Source organism: Rhagoletis pomonella, unplaced genomic scaffold (genome assembly GCF_013731165.1).
Source record: "Rhagoletis pomonella isolate Grant_MI unplaced genomic scaffold, Rhpom_1.0 Rhpom_scaffold_00001, whole genome shotgun sequence".
Lineage (NCBI taxonomy): Eukaryota > Metazoa > Arthropoda > Insecta > Diptera > Tephritidae > Rhagoletis > Rhagoletis pomonella.
Genome location: NW_023458555.1, coordinates 110,198,604 through 110,218,889, shown reverse-complemented (window position 1 = coordinate 110,218,889; position 20,286 = coordinate 110,198,604). Strand labels below are relative to the sequence as shown.

General features: G+C 41.1%; 2 protein-coding genes across 3 annotated transcripts in view; both read right to left on the bottom strand.

Moving 5' to 3' along the window:
* Window positions 1–20,286, bottom strand: part of LOC118749675 (peroxidase) — a gene marked incomplete at its 3' end in the record, with an annotated part of 645,092 nt that overhangs the window by 241,471 nt on the left and 383,335 nt on the right.
* On the bottom strand, window positions 1,199–18,527 carry LOC118749685. Of its 2 annotated transcripts, XR_004994262.1 has the most exons (4): window positions 18,377–18,527; window positions 17,599–18,081; window positions 17,210–17,390; window positions 2,540–2,666 (listed from the first exon to the last, which is right to left on the bottom strand). XR_004994262.1 is itself a non-coding variant. In XM_036484484.1 (2 exons), the coding sequence occupies exon 2, from the start codon at window positions 2,661–2,663 to the stop codon at window positions 1,992–1,994; it is 672 nt and encodes a 223-aa protein (XP_036340377.1). In that variant the 5' UTR covers window positions 2,664–2,666; window positions 17,210–17,525; the 3' UTR covers window positions 1,199–1,991. The 2 variants fall into 2 exon arrangements, 1 of the variants encoding a protein (XP_036340377.1); XM_036484484.1 differs by lacking the exons at window positions 17,599–18,081; window positions 18,377–18,527 and having other exon boundaries at window positions 1,199–2,666; window positions 17,210–17,525.

Genomic DNA, 20,286 nt, shown 5'->3' with positions numbered 1-20,286 from the left:
TTTCATAATTATTTCATTCTCATGTCATCCATCTTCCATTTATTACCTTCCACTGCCGTTCGCATCGTCGAACATGCCTCTCAAACACTGCCGCCATCATGCTTTTCAGTTTGGCAGGCACGTCCGCTGTTAGACGGAGAATAGACAAAAAGGGGCATAGGATTCCATACTTGCAAGTATATACGATGAATTTTATTCACCTCATACTTGTCAAAAATTTACTCGCAGCGAACTTTTTTACCGATTCACACACGCTCTATTATACCTAATTTTTGAATGAATACGGTTTTCTTCTTTGCCGTACTGAAATATGTGTTAACAGTGGTTCTCATGTTTGTATTGCCAATACGAACGCCGTTGTATATGCAACGCTCTGTGTGTCCATTAGCGGCAGCGCAGTAGCTAAAGGGCATCTCTGCCGTCCACCCCGATACGATATGAAAGCGACATCGACATACGCGCAGTGCACATTAGAGCGATACACCACCCGATATCATATGCGGTGTGATAGCAAACCGTGTCGCACGGCCGATACGCAAGCGATATTATGTCGCAGAAGTGTCGCTGACGTGCAAGTATGCACAGTTTTTATCGCTTGCTACGGATTCCGCATATCGTATAAAAATTAGGAGTCATATTAAGGATCTGGCATTAAGAAATGTTATTGTCCATTTAAATCCAAATAAAGTATTACACTGTTTAAGAGGTAATTAAAAAATAGGGTGCATTCGAAAACTTCAAAATACAAAACATCAGGCTCTTTTACTTCTAAACCGTAAGTAGATTGATAATCGCCACAACGATTGGAACCAGTTGTGCCGATTTGTTTTCCGCAAAAGAAAGAACACAAAGTGGTATTAGTATTTTGATTAATTTAAATATGTGGATTTATTCATATAAAAATGTGCTGTGGATATATATATATATACAAATTGCTTTTGTAGATTACCTTTGAATACGCTGTAGTATGGTGGCTGGATCACGTCCTCTTCTCTGGATGCTCGCAAAAGAAGTAAGTGAACAGTTTTTTATTATAATGGCGGTAGCCTGCCAAGATGTTTTCAAGTAGTACTATTCCAATAACGGAAACAAATAGAAAGCGAGGGGAAAGTTAACAGCGGCAATGTTAACGCAATGTTAAACATTAGGGGTGTCCTCTTTCTAATCTATTTAGACGGAGGCCTAAACATGCCGGCCCTCTTGCTATAAGCAACATCCAAAGAACCATGTGATCCAACCTCTATACCACGTTACACGATAAAAATACGTTAAATCTAGATTCTCCAATTCAGTTCTTCATCTATGGACCTAAATTCTACAAGGAAAGAAAGTTTAAAAATAAAAGACGTGGGTCTCAAATTCAACTGCACTTTTAATAATATTATATAATATATTTTCATTTAATAATTCATTTTGAAAAAAAAGTTGACTCATGAAATATAACAAAATATATATACGAAAAATTTTCAGTTATTGATTCATCATGGAAAAAAAAAATAAAGTCATACAAAAATGTGTTTAGCATGCGCCTGACAGTACCCGTCCGGAAATGGTGTTTTGCGCTAGTAGCGCACCGAGAGTTCCCGCTGGAATGTCGCCTAAGAACATCTTAGGGAAAACTTCGGCACCTAGCACTAAGCGGACGGGAGCTGCGATGTGGAACTGAGGATCGGCGAGCTTTATATTGTTGTATGGTACTACGACCGTGGCATCGAGACTTTTTAAAGGCGTTTGTTGCCGATAGTTCCGTACGGCCACCGCGTGCATTGTTATGGTCGTGGAATTTCCGTGTTTTCCGCGTAGTTTTATGAAACACCCTCGTTGATTGCCGACTGCCGTTAAATTGAGCTTCAGCTCTCGCGCGAGGTCGTCTGCGATAATGGATGTTGCGGCACACGGATCAATCAAAGCTCTTACCAGGTGCAAGCGTCCTCCTGCTTCTACCCTCACGATGGCTGTTGGCGCAACTGCGGTGAGTTGTTGTATCGGATTCATTGGGGCGTGATCTTGCCCAGACCGAAATCCGGTTCTTTTAGGGAGGGACGCTTATGCCGTGGGTGGTTACTTCGTCGTCGAGGTTGGGGGTATGAGGTATAGTATCGCGGTTGGAAAGTTCTAATTTCCAATCCGCTCTCTCTTGGCTGGTATCGTAAGAGCTGTCCGAAATGTTGGGGTTCCAACTCTAGCTCGCTCGCAGAATCCGGATGGAGTGCATTTGACTCCATTCCGGGCGCTTCGTCTGGGCGGAAAGCACTGGTTTCCGCTCCAGCGCTTAGCAATTCCCCTTCCTCCAAGTCCGGGCGGAAAGCAATTGTTTCCGCTCCAGTCTCGGACGCGACTAACGAAATCGCATCGCTGTCGTCTGCGTCATTGCGACTGGCCCGCGGTTGTTCATCGCCTGGTAGATCGATGTGGAGCATTGTATGGTGTTGCTCTTTACAGCGTCGACAAGTTCCCGGATGAGTGCAATGAGCGGCACGATGCATCCCGGACAAGCAATTAGTACAGTACCGATGCACTAACACTTCACGAAGGCGATCCTCCAGCGATTTGGACCGAAACACTGGGCACAGTCGAATCGGATGCTTGCTACCACACAGCCTGCATGTTAGCGGATATTTCCTTGCCTCAGCCTGTTTACGCATGGTAGTGTAGCGAGTCATCTCCTGAAATTATGGTTTCCCACTTCATTAGGGATCGAAGCGAATAAAAATAACGTTGGGATGGCGAGCAATATAAAACCTAAATTTTTAGTGATCGTAAACCTTTTAACCGTGTTAAGTCCCCTTTATGATTGATAGGTACGAACGTGCAATCATGGCTTGATGGTTGGTGGGTAGGTGTAACAGGGTTGCCTTCGGCATGTGAGCTGTTTACCTCCTATGGAGGTTGTACGAAAATTATGGAGGAAGATTGAGATAGTAGGTCACATCTTCTTTATAGTGCCCTGTGGTTTCGGAAATAGCATCTAAAATTAACCAACCATCATAATTTGACTTTTTGTTGCTCATATGGAAATGTCGCCTTGCATTAAGTATGACTCGCCAAAATGAAAGATATATGAATAATTATATGAAAATCATTACGTGTTGTTTATTCTCCCACTCTATCTTTATGAAAATAAATGCAAAGTCCTTTATACGCTTTCAATCTGCGCAAATAGGTGTGCCACCAGCCTTAGGAAAATTGAACGTGTAACCGGGGTATAATAAAGGTCGAGGTAACTCTGAAAGGTATCGAATTCGTTTATTTTGTTGTCGATAACAAACTATTTGCGTGAATGGCCGACTGTCATTCATAAACCACGTTTCGAGTAAATTGCTTGCGTAAGTATATTGTCTGAGTGGTTTTTTTTTTTTTCACTGAATTTCCATTAATTCTTAAATTTTCTTTTCTTTTCAGGAATAGAGAACTGCAAAACAGTGGCGCGCAAAACAAATACGAAAGCACAACCTATATACCAAAATCTAAAGCAAAACTTAAAAAACATATTGAACAATTTATACAACCATATTAAATTAATAACGAATGAAAATTTATAAAAAACACTGAAAGCAAAATTTATAATTCATATATTGAACGAAAAAAAGGCAGTTTAGAATTGCAAGATGTGATGCGTTGAAAGTTATTGTGGCTGCAGTGTCTCAAAATATGGATTTTCATGGTTGTCGTAGACAGATTTTCCCCCACTGCTTCTTTGCTCACGTAAGGGCTGAGGTGCTACGGCAGAGGTTGCGCCTCATACTTATGTGGGCCGATGGCGGTGGAGTCGGCCGCAAGGCACGGTTAATGCTCACTGCATACGGTTCGCGATCAACATTCAATTTGCTTTGCCCAGTCCAGTATACATATCGTCGATTTCTGCAAATTACAATACCGATGTGTAGACCAGTGACGGGCATTGTTATGTCGTTGGAACGCCGCTACCGCATCGCGTTCTTATACCGATGTGTACAAATAAAGTAGTTATTTCATGATATTAAAGAAAAGCTTATAATTTAGAATAAAGTTTACGAATATGTATTTATGAGCACAAAAAAATTCGCCTTCGAGTACTTGAAGCTAGTGAAATATCAAATGTGTGGAAAAAATATTGTGAAATTCAATAAAAATGTTAAAAGGAAGCTAAAGTTATATTTTAATGGGAACTCTACTAGCATATATCGTGCGGGGTGTTTAAGGGGCGTAATCAACGCCGTAGTGAAGTGGCAAAGGTTGGGATTTACATGATTTAACTTTAAAAGCGATTATTTAGTTGAGTCGAAAGTTGAACGAAAAGTTGGCAGCTAACCAATTTCATTTAAAGAGCCGTTTGCAACTGCTGCATTCATCTAAAAAATGAGGTATCATGTTCGGTGTGAATTTCTAGCAACGTTTTAACGATTGGGAAGTTACACAGACTTTTCATCAGAGCTGCGCTTATGCAGTTTTTATTACATGCCTCAAACAGGGCCCAAGTAGGGTGCTCACCAAACAATGAATAAGGGATAAACAATGGTTGGAAACAAAAAAGGAGCCCCAGTGCTGCACCGGAACTAACAAGTCTGACTTGTAACGAAGTGCAGGATCGACTGAACTTTGCTGGAACTGGTAAGTTTGCCGTCGTGTTATTGTAAATTATATATAAGAAAAGGGTGACAGAAATGGTTTTTGGTTTGTGAAAACCAGTTACTAACGCTTCAATAAGTTCCACTAGTGACGCAGAAGTGCATCATGGCTATAGGCGATAAAATTTTTCTACAATTTCTGGAAGGGAAGCAAGCTTGTATGTATGTGAATGTGTGTGTGTGTGTTGGAATTTTTATTCCAATCCCTGTTGATGCTTTTGGTTGAGAGGTGGAATTCTTAGAAATTAATGGAAGTGGAATTAATAAATCTTCGAGAATCCATGAGAAAATCGTTCAGGCTTCGTATTAATATTGGCTTGTAGCTTAGGTAGAGGATGCCGTTTGATCAGTCTCGTTTTTTTTTTTTTTTTTTTTTTTTTTTTCGCGGGCAGGGGGTCGAAAATGCCTATTGCATCATCAAAGCTGTCGTCACAACAATGGTATGTCCGGAGACTAAAACACTCCCCCCGAATTGGAACCGTCGCCCACCCTGGGACCACTAATCGCATTGCTTCAGGGTGGCGTTCCATATTTCTCATTAACTAAAGTTCCCTCGGTGCACCTGCGTCCAGGTCCCGCTTCTTGACTCTAAGTAGGTATTCTGCATATTTCGCTATGTTCTTCCAGTTAGTTTCGCTATGTAGCATGGCTTGGATAACGTTATCTGGGTTAATTGGTCCTACCAGGTCTTGCAGATTATTGCGCTCGGCTTCCCATCTTTTGCATCCGAAGAAAGTGTGCTCGGCATCGTCTTCTTCTGCGTCGCTGTATATGCATGACGGCTCTTCGGCTCTTCCCATTCTATACAGGTATTTGCGAAAGTAACCATGCCCAGACAGCATTTGTGTAACGTAAAAGTTTACTTCGCCATGTTCTCTTTGTGTCCAAAGTTTTAGGTCTTTTATTAGCCTGGCCGTCCATCGGCCGCGGCTTTCGTTTTGCCACCTATCTTGCCATAGTCTTAGTGTCTCGTTTCTTACTCTTTCCCTTTCGATGTGACTTGGTTTCGTTTGCGCCTTAAGCTCCCACATTTTCTTGCGCTCGGCTGCTAGTAGATCAATGGGAACCGTTCCGCTTATCACGAGTATTGCCTCGCCGGACACTGTACGGTACGCAGAGGCTACTCTTAAAGCTGCAGTGCGATGGGCTCTGGAGAGTATCTTGCAACGGTTATTTTTCTGTAGGGTGTCAGCCCAGATCTCCGCTCCGTATAGCAAAATATTCAAGGTTGTGGACATTAGAAGTTTTCTTTTACCTTGAGTCGGTCCACCAATATTGGCCATTAATCTGCTTAGATAAGCCGTTGCCTTTGCTGCTTTTGCGGCTGCGTGCTGCATTTGTGCCCAATACGTTAGCCTGGGGTCTAGCCTTACACCTAAGTACTTTATTACTCTTTGTGCCTTTAATGTAATGCCGGTCAGTTTCATGCTCACTTCTAAGGGAATATGCTTCTTAGTTAGGAGTATTAGCTCGGTTTTCTCTGCTGCAAGTTTAAGACCGTGTGAGTCGAGCCATGCCTGTGTTCTTATCATAGTCTGATTTAATTTGCGGCGAGCATCTTCGGTGTCTCGTGCGGTGATCACTGCGGCAATGTCGTCAGCGTAGCCTACTAAGTATGTGTCATCAGGCATCTCAAGGTTTAATATTCCATCGTAGCTGATGTTCCATAGGTCTAGCCCAAGAATGGAGCCTTGTGCTGCGCCCGACGTGATCGTCATTTGCCGGGGTCCATCGGTGGTATGGTATAATAACTCCCGGCCTTCTAGATAGCTTCTAACCATGAGTCTAAAGTACGTGGGTATGTTGTAGACTTCATCTAGTGCGTGTATCATATTTTCCCATTTTGCGGTGTTGAAGGCGTTGCGAACGTCTAAGGTTGCAAGCAGGACTAGCTTTTTGTGTTGGTATGCGGCTTCCACTGTTGTTGTCACATGTTTTATAGCTCCAATTGTAGATCTCCCGGGCCTGAACCTGTACTGTCTTGAGGAAAGTCCGCCGCCGCTGGCGATAGCCGCTTCTATTCTAGGTTTTAGCAGCCTTTCTAAGAGTTTTCCAGCTGTGTCCAGCATACATAGTGGTCGATACGCTGATGGTGAGTCAAGGTTTCCCTTTCCTTTGCTGATTAAGACGAGCTGCTGCCTTTTCCAAATTTCTGGGAATATTCCGTTCTTGAGGCAGGCATTGTACATGTTTAGAAGCACATGAGGGCGTTCTGCGGCGATTATTTTTAGAACTTCTCCTGGAATGCCGTCTGGGCCTGGAGCTTTCTTGGCCTTTATTATATTTGTGGCAGCCTTGAGCTCTTCTGCGTTGAATAGTGGTGCTTGAGGAACGATGATAGGCTCAGCTTCTTTGGTTAACGCGTCATGCGTGGGAAAGAGTTCACTTACTATACGGTCCATTTTTTGAGCGCTAAGCTCTGGTGGTATTGCCATGGCCCCAAGTTTTTTCATTACCACCTTATATCCGAGACCCCAGGGATTTCTGTTTATATCTTCACGCAGTTCTTCCCACTTTCTGTGCTTGCTGGCCTCGATTGCTCGTTTGAGTTCTTTTCTGGCCTGACATTTCTAGCACGCGTTTGCCTCTGGAGTCCGTGTTTGGCATTCCCCACTCCGTGGCTCTTGAGTTTAGGTCTCCTGCCATCAGAAAGGGTCCTTCCAAGTTCATGGCCGTATCTTCGATGTCGTCGAGTTTATCTTGGAAGTCTTGTATGCTGTCGCTTGGTGTCAGGTAGCAGCTTATTATTTTTATATGGTTGTGTCTGGCCCAGACGTAGCCGTGTCCATATCCCTTTTCCGAGATGTGCATGCTGCTTCCGGGAGGTACCCATATAGCAGCGGTACCACTGCTGTCTTCTATCCAGATCCCGTTTTCTTTTTTCTTATACTGTTCGCTTATGATTACAAGGTCATAATGCCGCTCAGTGATCATCTGTGTCAGTAGCGCGTCAGCCGTTTTACTTCTGTGCATGTTAGCTTGCAGGACATTCATTTCTGGCACCAGTTTCTATATACTAAGCATCTTATGGAGCTTGGGATGTGATCCAGCTCAGTGTATTTGGCTTCCGAGCACAGACAGCATTTTGGTGGCTTGTTGCACTCTTTTAGCTTATGGCCTGGTTGGCCGCATTTTATACAGAGGCCTTGCCCTCTTCTGTCCGGGCCTTTGCAGCCCCCGATTAGATGGCCGGGGCCAAAACATCGAAAGCACCTCTTGCAGTTTTCTTTGAGTCGCACTCTGCAGTTTATACAGCCGATTTTGATCCTTGCTTGCTTTATTATTATCTCTGCTTCAATTCGACAGAGAAGTGTGCTGAACTCCTCGAAAGTGTACTTCATATTTGACGCTATCTTCTTAAAGTCGCTTTTAAAACTTTTTACACCTGCCTCTCACAGACCACCCATGTGCGGAGCTGCTGCAGGTATGAAATGCCAAGTTAATGCCTGATGGGCATATTTTGATAACGTCTGTGTCCGCGCGTCGGATAGAAAAGCCTTAAGTTCCACTTTTAGCGCCCGTGATGCTCCGACGAAGTTTGTCCCGTTGTCAGAATAGATATTTTTTGGGCACCCTCGTCGGGCTATGAACCTAGAAAACGCTCCTAGAAAAGATTGAGTACTCAAGTCACTTGTGGCCTCTAAGTGAATAGCCTTGGTAGAGAAACAGACAAAAAGACATACATAACCATGGGCGTAGCCAGGTAGCGGCAGGGGGGGCCCGGGCCGCCCCCCCTAACTTTCAAATTTTTGCCTAGATATTCAAAAATACTACCACGAAATGCTTGCTTGATAATTTCGGCCCCCCCCTAAATTTCAAGGTTTTTCCTATATATATACTGTATAACAAATTTTACTCCCAACGCTAACTAAATAATTAGTAAATTGATTTGAAAAGTAGATATGTGGATCATCCGGTTCTGTATCAAGTTATTATCTCTAACTTCAAAGCACTTCCATTTTAAAAGGGTAAAAACCTGGCTGCAGTCGACAATGAGCAAAAATTGATTGAACGGAAACTATAAATAAATTTATAGTTCAATTGTTTATTACTTTGTCTTTAGGTTTGTGTCTTTACTAAGCGGTTGGGTGAACAGCCAAGACGTTTACTTCTAAAGTGTGACAAAACAAAATCAAGTAATATATTTAGCATACATAAATATACCAGCCTAAAAAATCTGCGTACTCAAAATGTTCAATACGCCCTCATACTTATACATACATACATATGTATGTATATCATTTAACGTTTTGTCCGGCTATTTGGTTTATTATACAGGTATGTAGAGCGAATTTAAAAAAATTCATCAGGGTTTAGTTGAGATATTCGTTTTTGGCCACTATGTTTTGTACATTTCCCAGTACTGCAAAGCTTTTGACGGCCATTCACCTGGGAGTGGCCAGAAGTGATTCGTGTGCTTACGGTTCAAATCGCAGCTAACTACGTCCGGATATTTATATCCATGAATACTCTGGGTAGCGACCGAACGCTAGTTTGGGAGCGAGGTAAAGTTAGAGGGCGTAACACCCCGCGTGCGCTGGGGATTAATCGGGATGGTGCCTCTGCCCGGCTGGTTGAAGTCCTAGGGAAAATAAAGGCTGACATCAGCTCCATCGACGAAATGCGATGGACGGGGCGAGGAAGGTAAGCGTGAGCCTTGCGACGTCTACTACAGTTGCCACGTAAAGGAGTGCAATTCGGTGTTGGATTTGTGGTGGGAGAGAGACCGGCGTTCACTCTAGTGGACGAAAGTCTAGCCACAATCCGCATCAAAGCGAGATTCTTCAACATCTCATTCACATGTGCCAATGCCCCGATGGAAGAGAAGGACGAGGCATCCAAGGCTCTCTTAGCTTAGAGCGTACATATTAGCGCTGCCCCCGACTCGTATAAAAATCGTGCTTGGCCATTTAAATGCCAAGGTGGGCAACGAAGGGATCTTTGGTGCCAGTGTCGAAAAAATCAGCCTCCACATAGAAACGGCGGGCTGAGGATGATCCACTTCGCCGGGGCCCGAAGCTTGGCAGTATGTATTACTGGGTTCTAGCATAAAAACATCCATCAAGCTATTCTCATTTTCGTTGTTGGTGTTTCCGACAGGGTAGGAGTGTGATGTATTGTGGAACGATTTTCCGTCGTCCCTTGTCAAACTTGGTTTGGAGACAAACCGGTTTCGGCGTTGTTCCATCTTCAGTGTCATTTTTCGTTCTCTCAAGCTACATGCATGTCTCCACATCGAAAAACGGGAAACCAAATCGAGCATGTTGTGATAGACGGAAGACATGCTTCCATGTTTTAGATGTACATACGTACACTCCGAGGGCCAAGCATCGACTCGCACTACTATATTGATGCATCCAATATACGACCTAACCTCGGAGAAGCAAAAAAAGGGCCCCCCAACAATGCAGGGAAAGTTCAACGTCGAAAAGCTGCAATCAAAACAGACGGCCAATGGATTCGGCGCTCGACCCTCACACCTGCTGTGAGAGAGCACTCTTCAACAAACCGACTTGCGCGAGCAGTGGAACCACATTTCCCGCTAATTACTGGTACGATCACGAGTGTGAGAAAATGCTTGAAATGCTGTCCGACAGAAAAAACACCCGAAATTTTTAGCAGAGAGTTGAGCGACTTACGGAAGGTTTCAAGACTCTTGTATGAACAACCATGGCGACCTAGTGACCGATGTCCAGAACGTACTCAGATTATGGAGGGAACACTTTTCGACCCTTTTGAATAGCGGAAGCACTTCGAGGTCCCAGTCGATGACGATGGAGTCCATATCCCAGCGCCTGACTATGAAGAAAAGTGCCAAAGCTGTTTGAGCTGACGGCCTGTCAGCTGAGCTATTTAATTACGATGGCAAGGAGTTAATAAGGTGCATGCTCGACGACTGGAATTCAAGTGCGCTCTGCCCAATCCACAAGAAAGGCGACCCCGCCATGCGTACCAACTACCGCGGGATCAGCCTTCTAAGCATAGGTTGCAAGGTCTTATCGAATGTATTGTCTACCATAGACCAGGTATTCACAGTACGCCGAATCTTGGAAAAGACCCGCGAGAAAATGATCCGCACTCACCACCTATTTGTCGACTTTAAAGCCGCTTTCGACAGTACTTAAAGGTATATGCCGCTATGTCTGTCATACGCCTGTGAAAAATGACGTTGAGTAATACCACCAGCTCTGCTCTGTTGCCTTTCGCCACCAGACGGGGTTTCAGACAGGGCGGCTCTCTTTCATGTGGCTTCTTTAATCTGATGTTGGAGAAGATAATAAGATCTTCAGAACTGAACCGCTTAAGAACAATTTACTACAAGAGCGTACAATTGCTGGCTTATGCCGATGACACTGACATCATCGGTAAGAAAAACCGCGAAGTCTGTCCTGACTTTTCCAAGTTGGACAAGGAAGCAAAGCGAATGGGTCTGGTGGTAAACGACGACAAGACGAAGTATCTCCTGTCATCAAACAAACAATCAGCACATTCGCGCCTGGCACCCACGTCACTTTTGACAGTTATAATTTCGAGGAAGTAGAGAATTTCGTTTACTTGGGAACCAGCATTAACACCTGTAATAATGTCAGCATGGAAATCCAATGCAGAATCGCTCTTGCCAACAAGTGCTGCTTTGGACTGAGTAGGCAATTCAGGAGTAAAGTCCTCTCTCGACGTACGAAAACCACACTATAAATCACTCATCATGCCCGTGCTGGTATGTGGCGTATTAAAATACAGCGGCTCAACTGGCTTGATCATGTCGTTCGAATGGACACCGACGCCCCAGCTCTGAAAGTATTCTGGCTTCACTTGGCATTTCTAATAGGCGTCAGTTGGTCAAAATCGCTTTGGCGGTTACAGCGCCAAAAAGGAAGAAGAGGAAGAGAATAGATCTATAACCTTATCAGTCACACAGTGTTATAATCCCGACGAAATCCTTGACGGTGGTACCGGGAGGGGAACGGTTCATGACGGTAGGAATTTTAGTTTGGGTTAAAGTCTCACACGGAAGGGGTTAGGCTTTCGATGCTTCCTCCTCGTAAAATAAACATGCTCAGTAAAAAGTTAACAATTTAAATCGACGAATAGTTTTATATCAACTTTTCTGAACTTCTGTTTATTTGTTTTTTGTACAACATATTTACCTTTATTGGTTACAATAATTTTAAGCTATAATAAAAAAAATTTTAGTACATAAGTAAGTTATTGGTTTTGAATTTTTTATTTTGTTTGGGCCCCCCCCCTAAATTTCGTTCTGGCTACGCCCATGTACATAACCCTTTGAAATTCGGCAGCCTCGCCCACGATAACTCTTTATGTCAAAGGGTCCAGCAAAATCCACTCCAGTATTGGTAAATGCTCGCGAGAATGTTGTTCGTTCTTGGGGAAGAATCCCCATAAGTTGGCTTTGCGAGCGCTTTTTATGGATAGTACAGATCTTGCAGTTATGGATTGTGGACCGGATCATTGTTTTTATTCGTGGAATCCAGTATTGCGTTCGTACAAGGCGCAACATTAACTGGTTTTCACCGTGTAAAGAGACTTCGTGGATGAATTGTACAATAAGACGTGATAATCTGCAATTATATGGAAGTATTACGGGGTGACGCTCATTATATGCCAGATCAAGAGATGCACCAAGACGACCACCCGTTCTCAGCACATCATCCTTGTCCAGCAGCGGATTCAGAGGAAGTATTTCACTTTTGGGTTCGATGGATTCTCTAGCTTTTAGTTTGGCGAATTCACATCCATAATATTGCTTCTGAGCGAGTTTTATCAGACGTGTAGTCGTTATTTTAATTTCGTCGGACGAAATTAAAGAAGAATTCGCCTGAAAAGAAGTTTTTGTATTAGGATGGGTTCTTTGAAAGAATCTTATTATATAAGATATCACCCTCACAGCTTTTGACAAACTTGAAAAACGTTCGAGAATATCACTGGTACTATTGGTCGTTGTTGTTGCAAGAGCGTGCACCCGTTTTCCCTCAATATCGGTAGTGAAGTCTGTTTCTTACCTTGGCCAATTTTCTCTATTTTCTTGAAGCCAAGAAGGTCCCTTCCACCACAACGAATTTTTGACCAAGTCTTGCGCTATTACACCTCTACTTGCCAAGTCTGCTGGATTTGTAGCTGAGTCGACGTGCCACCAGTTGGAGTTTCCTACCTTATCTAATATTTTTGTAATTCGATGGGCAACAAAAGTTGCCCACGAACAAGGGGGCTTTCGAATCCATGCTAGCACAATTGTCGAATCAGTCCAAAGGTTTATCTTAAGGTGGCCTAGTTCTAGATTCTTGGTCACCGATTCGACTATTTCTGCTAGTAAAACTGCCCCGCAAAGTTCCAATCTAGGTAGTGAAATGGTTTTGACTGGAGCTACTTTGGTTTTCGCTAATAGCAGATTAACAAGTACTTTCTCTTCTGTCTCCACACGTAGATAAACCGCGGCAGCGTATGCTTTCTCGGACGCATCGCAGAATCCATGAATTTCCACCTTTCTCTTTGGCGAGAAAGATACCCAACGAGGTATCCTTATGTTATCGATTTCGCCGTAATTTTTTATAAAATTTCGCCAGCTTTCCAAAGTTATAGAAGAAACTTCCTCGTCCCAGTCGGTACCCTCTAACCATATATTTTGCATTAAGATTTTCGCTACAATTATTATGGGGGCTAACCAACCTAAAGGGTCGAAGAGTTTCGCAATAGCTGACAAGATTGCTCTCTTTGTTGGGTTCACGTTAACTTCTATCGATTTTGCTATAAAGCAGAATTGGTCGGAATGAGCATTCCACCTTATGCCCAGTGCTTTGACGCTACTAGTATCTTCAAACTCTAGGAAATCCTCATTCAGTAGATCTTGTTTTGGTATACCTTGCAAGATTTTGTTACTATTTGAAGTCCATTTTCCCAGAGGAAAACCGGCTGACTTAAGGACTGCTGAAATCTCATCCCTAGCTTTGATCGCAGAGTCTAAGGTATGTCCTCCAGCTAGAACGTCGTCGACATACATATTTTTACGTAAAATATTTGAGGCTGTAGGGTAGAGATTTTCAGAGTCTGCCGCGAGTTGAAGCAATGTCCTTATCGCAAGATAAGGAGCACAGTTTATACCGAAAGTAACCGTCCTTAATTCATAAAGACCTATTGCATCATTTGAACTTTTGCGAAAAACTATTCTCTGATACTTTGTTTGGGTTTCATCTACAAGGATTTGCCTGTACATCTTCTCAATATCGCTATTGAAGACGTACTTGAAAAGTCTCCAGCGGAGAATCAAAATCGGTAGATCAGATTGAAGCACTGGCCCAGGGAACAGCCGAACAAGACGACGAATTAAAAACTACTCTAACTTTTGTGGATGTGCTCTCTTCTTTCACCACCGCATGGTGCGTTAAATAATAGTTATCCACCGCATCCGCCGACTGAGGAGCGTTGACTTTACACATGTGTCCCATGGTTTCGTACTCCACTAAAACTCGGTTATATTCCTTTTGTAGATTTGGGTTTTTCGTAAGTCTTGTCTCATTTTTGTAAAATTGAGAGCATGCTCGTTTCAGTGAAGGGCCCAGTTGAATTTCAGCTGGGTACTCAGCTTTGAAAGGGAGTGAAACAATGTACCTTCCATCTTGGCTCCGGTTTGTTGTCCGCTTGTACAGCTCCTCGCATTGTGTGTCCTCTAAAGTTAGTGTCTTGTTTTTTGGAAAATCTTCTATCTCCCAGAAGGCGCTTAGCTGCTTATCAAGGGCAACCTCGTTATAAAAAAAACCCGATTGGTGTTGGTTGGGCTGGCTGCATCAGCACGACCAGTCAGTATCCAACCGAAAACTGTTTCTTGTGCTAAAAGAGTATTCAAAATATTCTTTTTTATTCCACCTAGAATGATTTGGGGATATATGTCTCCTCCAAGAACAAGATCGACTTGTTCATTCACAAAAAATCTTTTGTCTGCCAAGATCAGATCAGGAAACGCTTGTTGTGTGAGTGCGCTGACATCACACGTCGGCAGATTTCCTGTAAGATTTGGAAGAACAAGGACTAGGGCATCAATCGAGATAAGTGGGTCAACGGGTGACCGCAGTTGGATTGAACACGCTCCTTTCACTTGAGCTGAAACCGTCTTGTTGATACCCGAAACTTGTGCCAACATCTTCTTAGTTGGCAAATTGATTCTGCGTCTGAGCCTCTCCGTTATGAAGGAACACTCAGAGCCAGAATCAATTAATGCTCTGGCAGCGAAGTCTGTGCCATTAAAATGAATATTTACTCGCGCTGTGCCGAGTAAAACACCTTTGCATGTATTCGCGTGATGTGATTGCACGTTTTTTACAGGCTTAGCTTTACCTTTTGAGGCTTGGTTACGTTGTTGTGCTTGCCTGGATGTCGATGGCAAGTTGTCTGCAGGATTTGAAGTATTTTCCTTATAGCTGTTTAAGGCGGTGCTGTCTGATTGTGTAGGAGCGTATGGTGTTGAGAATGGCAATTGGCGCAATTGTAAGAACTCGTGCATTTCGACACCGAATGTCTGAAAGACAGACAGTTAAAACAGCTATTGTTTGTTTTTACAAAAGATATTCTATCAGCTACAGACATCTTTAGAAATTTGGGGCACATATGTATTCTATGCTCGTTGCTTTGGCACATTTTGCACTTGTGTTTGGCGACACTAGTTTGAAAAACGCCAAGTTTCTTATGAGAAGATTCAGAGGAATGCTTGTGACTTGGCACTTTCGGTGTCTTTAAAGTCTTGATTCCCCTTAAACCTGATACCGATTCTAATGTTTGGAACCTACTTGAAAGGAATCGGTCCTTATCTATCCACTTCGAAATCTCTGTTTTATTTTCAACCGATTGTTCCCACAGAGAAAGGGTTTCTTCAGGTAATTTAGTGGAGCACAGGTACGTAATAATAGGATCCCAGTTGGAAATGTCAATTTTGTGACTTTCTAGGGAGGATATACAATTATTGATATCCCTTTGCAACCTTTTGATTGAACTCCCGCATTCGATTTCGACCGTACTCAAGTTGAAAAGAATCTTCAACTGAGTATTCACGAGGATCCTTTTATTCTCGTATCTATCGCAAAGATTTTTCCAGGCTATGTCAAAGCCTTCATTTGTTAAGTCACACTTCTTTACGATTTCCCTGGCTTCACCCTGCGTTTTCTGATTGAGGTAATAAAGTTTTTGTATGGGTGTAATTCGCTTATTCAGAATATAAATGGCCGTGAACATATCACGAAAAGTTGGCCATGACAGATAGTCACCTTTAAAAACGTCAATATCGCACGGTGGAAGATGTAAACTATGCGACGCTGGTGACATATCTTCACTTTCCATTTCTGACTTTTCCAGCTTTTCCGAATATTCATTAATTTTCGTCATACACCGCACAAAAGCCGCGTAGCAAGTTTTACTTTTCTTTCGTAACAGTACTAAGATCCTTGGCAGTAATCGTTTCTGCTGCCATGAGTTCGTCAAATAAAACTTTGGCTTTCTCCCACATGACACTAAGCTCGCTTTGCTGGATTCTCAGCGAATGTTTGGTATGCTCGCTTGTGGGAGTGCTTAGAAAATCTGTGTCAAATTCAATGACCGAATCGGCTAAGCGGATGTATGTCTCCATTTTGATTTTATATTATCTGCGAAATTACCACCTCACAAAACTTTCAGAAGTATATCACCGGTAAACAGCTCAACGTATGCCGAACTTGAAATATTAATATATGTATGTATAACACAACACAAAAACCTCTGTTAATCTGACCAAATTTATCAGTGCTATGATAAAGCAGAACTGCCCACCAAGGTAACCAGCAATTTAGCCAGGAATTAATAAACGAACGTGTTTAATTTTTCTCAAAAATGTATAAATAAGTGATATTTATATGTTTATTCAAACGATTCAAAGGTATAAACTGATATAAGATATTGCTCGCCAACCAAATGGTAAAAAAATCTTTATATGTATAAATGTATGTATCCGCTTAATGTGCATATATGTGTAGGTACATATGTAAAACGAATAGCTAATATATAAAACCGTACACAGCAATTATTTTTCGAAATGGTGCCAAAATATAATTTTTGTATTTAACGCAAACGCGAAAGTGATTTTGTGGAATTCGTTCGTACAAAAGGGTGAAATATTGTAAGCTCACAAGGTTGAGTGCAGTGAAAAGTTTGGTTATGAAAACCGAAAACCGTGCAGTGTTGTTGTTGGCAAACTTCGGCGGGAAAGGTGCAAGTCACACAGAAAATGTGATTAATAAATTAAAATGATTAAACTAATCACCGAAAAGCAAACGTCTTGCAAATTAAAATCACGCAAATTCAGAAGAAATAAAATAACCAACAACAATCACTGAAGTTCTTTATTGAAATGCCTGTGGAGGCCACTTATGTATGTGCGTGTGAGTGTCACTCGAAGCACTTCTGTTGCCCTTAAACTTCAACGTTTTTCACAAATCACTCGCGTTTCGATGTATTTTGTCTAATTAAATCTACTATTTTTTTTTTTTTTCTTTTCTCACAATCACTTATTTTGGCATCAAGTTTCACAATATGAATAAAGTGCAGTTAAATTTTAAACCACGTACCTTTAAAATCTTAATAGAAGAAGTTTTCTTTTGTGTGTACAGATGGCTCGTATGTGTATGGATGTGCGCACAAGTTATCCAGAGGTTTGTGGTCACTTTTTCTCCTCAAAGATACGTCTTCCGTAACAAATTCAATGCTTCTTTGTTCTTAAGAGCTCAGTGGTTGGCGATCAATTTGGTGCTGGTGAAGAATAAGTTTTTACTTGGATGGCGACGAAGGACCAGTGATAATCGCCACAACGATTGGAACCAGTTGTGCCGATTTGTTTTCCGCAAAAGAAAGAACACAAACTGGTATTAGTATTTTGATTAATTTAAATATGTGGATTTATTCATATAAAAATGTGCTGTGGATATATATATATATACAAATTGCTTTTGTAGATTACCTTTGAATACGCTGTAGTATGGTGGCTGGATCACGTCCTCTTCTCTGGATGCTCGCAAAAGAAGTAAGTGAACAGTTTTTTATTATAATGGCGGTAGCCTGCCAAGATGTTTTCAAGTAGTACTATTCCAATAACGGAAACAAATAGAAAGCGAGGGGAAAGTTAACAGCGGCAATGTTAACACAATGTTAAACATTAGGGGTGTCCTCTTTCTAATCTATTTAGGCGGAGGCCTAAACATAGATTGTAATGCCAAATGTGGCCAACCACGGTTAGATGCTAGTTTTCAGCTAGATTGCGCAAGTTACAATTTTTCTTCTTTTGCGGTTTGGAAATCAATGACCGAATCTTTGTACTTTGACGTTTTCGAATACGCCCATACACTCCTTGAAAAAATGCCTTTTGCGCCTTACAATAAAGTAGAAAATACGCCTCCATATGAGAGTCACTCAAAGGAATTTTGACATTATATTCCTTCAAACCCTATTAAAATTAAAAAAATAAAAAGTAAAAAATATTTCTGCAAGAAATATTTCTCACTTTATTCCAAATAAATTTACACTAGTAGCGAATTTTAGTTTAAGATTTACAGAACGATAATAAGTTGGATAGTTATCAGATCACTTTTTCAACTTTTAAATCAATCTAGGATGGCTAGTTTCCACTAGAAAGTACTGGCTTTTTTACACAGATCTTATCTTAAGACGAACGGACGGGGAGCGAAAAAAAATTTTGCTTATCCTATACACATGTACATACCAAAATAATAAAAACTTACTTGTCGGAAACGAATAGGAATATATTCCTTGGAACTCGTTGCAAGCCAGAATTAGCGCAGACGAAATCAACAGCAGAAACTTTCGTAAGATCTGGTAGTAACTGGTCCTTCAAACTCTCCTGCTTTTGATATATTCGGGAGAACTGCTCGGCTACAAAGGGATTGAAAAATCTTAATTATTTTAACATAAAGTGTAAGAGGAATTTATATTGGCGATATTCATCTAAAATATTAAAATTACCAAACGCATAATAAAAGTTCTACAGCAGTGTCGGCCACACTAATACTAAAACATCTGCGTAAGTGTATGTGTAAAGCGCGTGAGAAGCGAAAGCTTAAGCTGCCTTTACATGAGGCGATTTTTTGACAGGCAATAATCGCCTTCAAAAGTTGACTTGCTGTCTAGTGATTTTTGAATCACCATTTACACGAGCTATTTTTCTTAAGCAATGTTGAATTGGCTAGAAAATCGCCTCATGTAAATTCAGCATTAACTATCCATGATAGAACACATGATTTGAAAAAGATGCGGTTCTCAAGCTTTTTTCTCAGGTACCATAACTGAACAAAGTAGATAGAACGAGTACCATCAAACTAAATCAGCGTCTGCCAGAGCCTATGCCCGCGAGCTGTATGTAATCTATACATATAATAAATTTGTAACAGGTCGATGTCTGTACATTATAGATATTAAGGAAAATTAATGTGGGGGGTCTTTATTAGAGCACCAGAAGCCAAATCAACCATTTTTAGAATTTCTGTCTGTCTGTCTGTCTGTATGTTTGTTCGCGCATCACTCGAAAACGAATGCATGGATTTGAATGCAGTTTTCACCGATATATTGCTAGAGGTCTACCTTAAAATATAGGAAGAAAAAAATTAGAGAGTTGCCACCTGTTTGAAAATTGGAGTTTAGGTAAATTGATAAGAAAAGATGAATATTGCAATATGGGCGTCAAAAGAAAGAGGCTGAAGAAGGCTTACAGTCAAAAATATTTTTTTAGAGTTGCCACCTGTTTGAAAAATTTTATTGTATTAAATTGATAAAATAAATGAAATCTATATCTACATCTATACATATAATAAAATTGTAACAGGTCGATGTCTGTACCTTATAGAAATTAATATGGTGGGTTTTTATTAAAGCTACAGAAACCAAATAAACAATTTTTAGAATGTTTGTATCTCTGTCTGTCTGTATATTTGTACGCGCATCAGTCGAAAACATGGAATTGAATGCAGTTTTCACCGATGTAAAGCTAGAGATCTAGCTTCCAATATAGAAGAAAAAATTTGAGAGTTGCCACCTGTGTTTAAAATTTCAGTTTAGGTCAATTGTTACGGTAAAGTGAATACTGCAATATGGCTGTCAAAAGAAAGAAATTTACAAAGGCTTACAGCTGAAAATATTTTGGTGGAAGGTTGCCACCTATTTGAAAACTTTATTTTAATTTAATTGATAGAATAAATTAAATATTGCATTATTGGCATCAAACTAAAGAGGCTAGGAAATTTTAATGCTGAAAATATTTTTAGAGGATTTGCCAATTGATTGAAAAATTGTATTCATCAAAATGTGTTAAATAAATGAAATATTGCAATGCGACTATTAAACTAAATAGGATTAGGAAGCTTACTTTTGAAAATGTTCTTGAAGCGGGTTGCCACATATTTAAAAACTTTAATTCAGTTAAATTTATAATATAAAACTAAGTGTTGCCATGTGGGTATCAAACGAGAGTATTTGAGAATAATAAAATTGCAACAGGCCGATATCTGTACATAATAGATGTTAAAGAAAAATTAATAGGGGGTTTATTAGATCAACAGAAGCCAAATATAGAATTTTGGTATGTTTGTCTGTATCACGCAAAAGCTAATGTATGGAATTAAATGCAGTTTTCACCGAT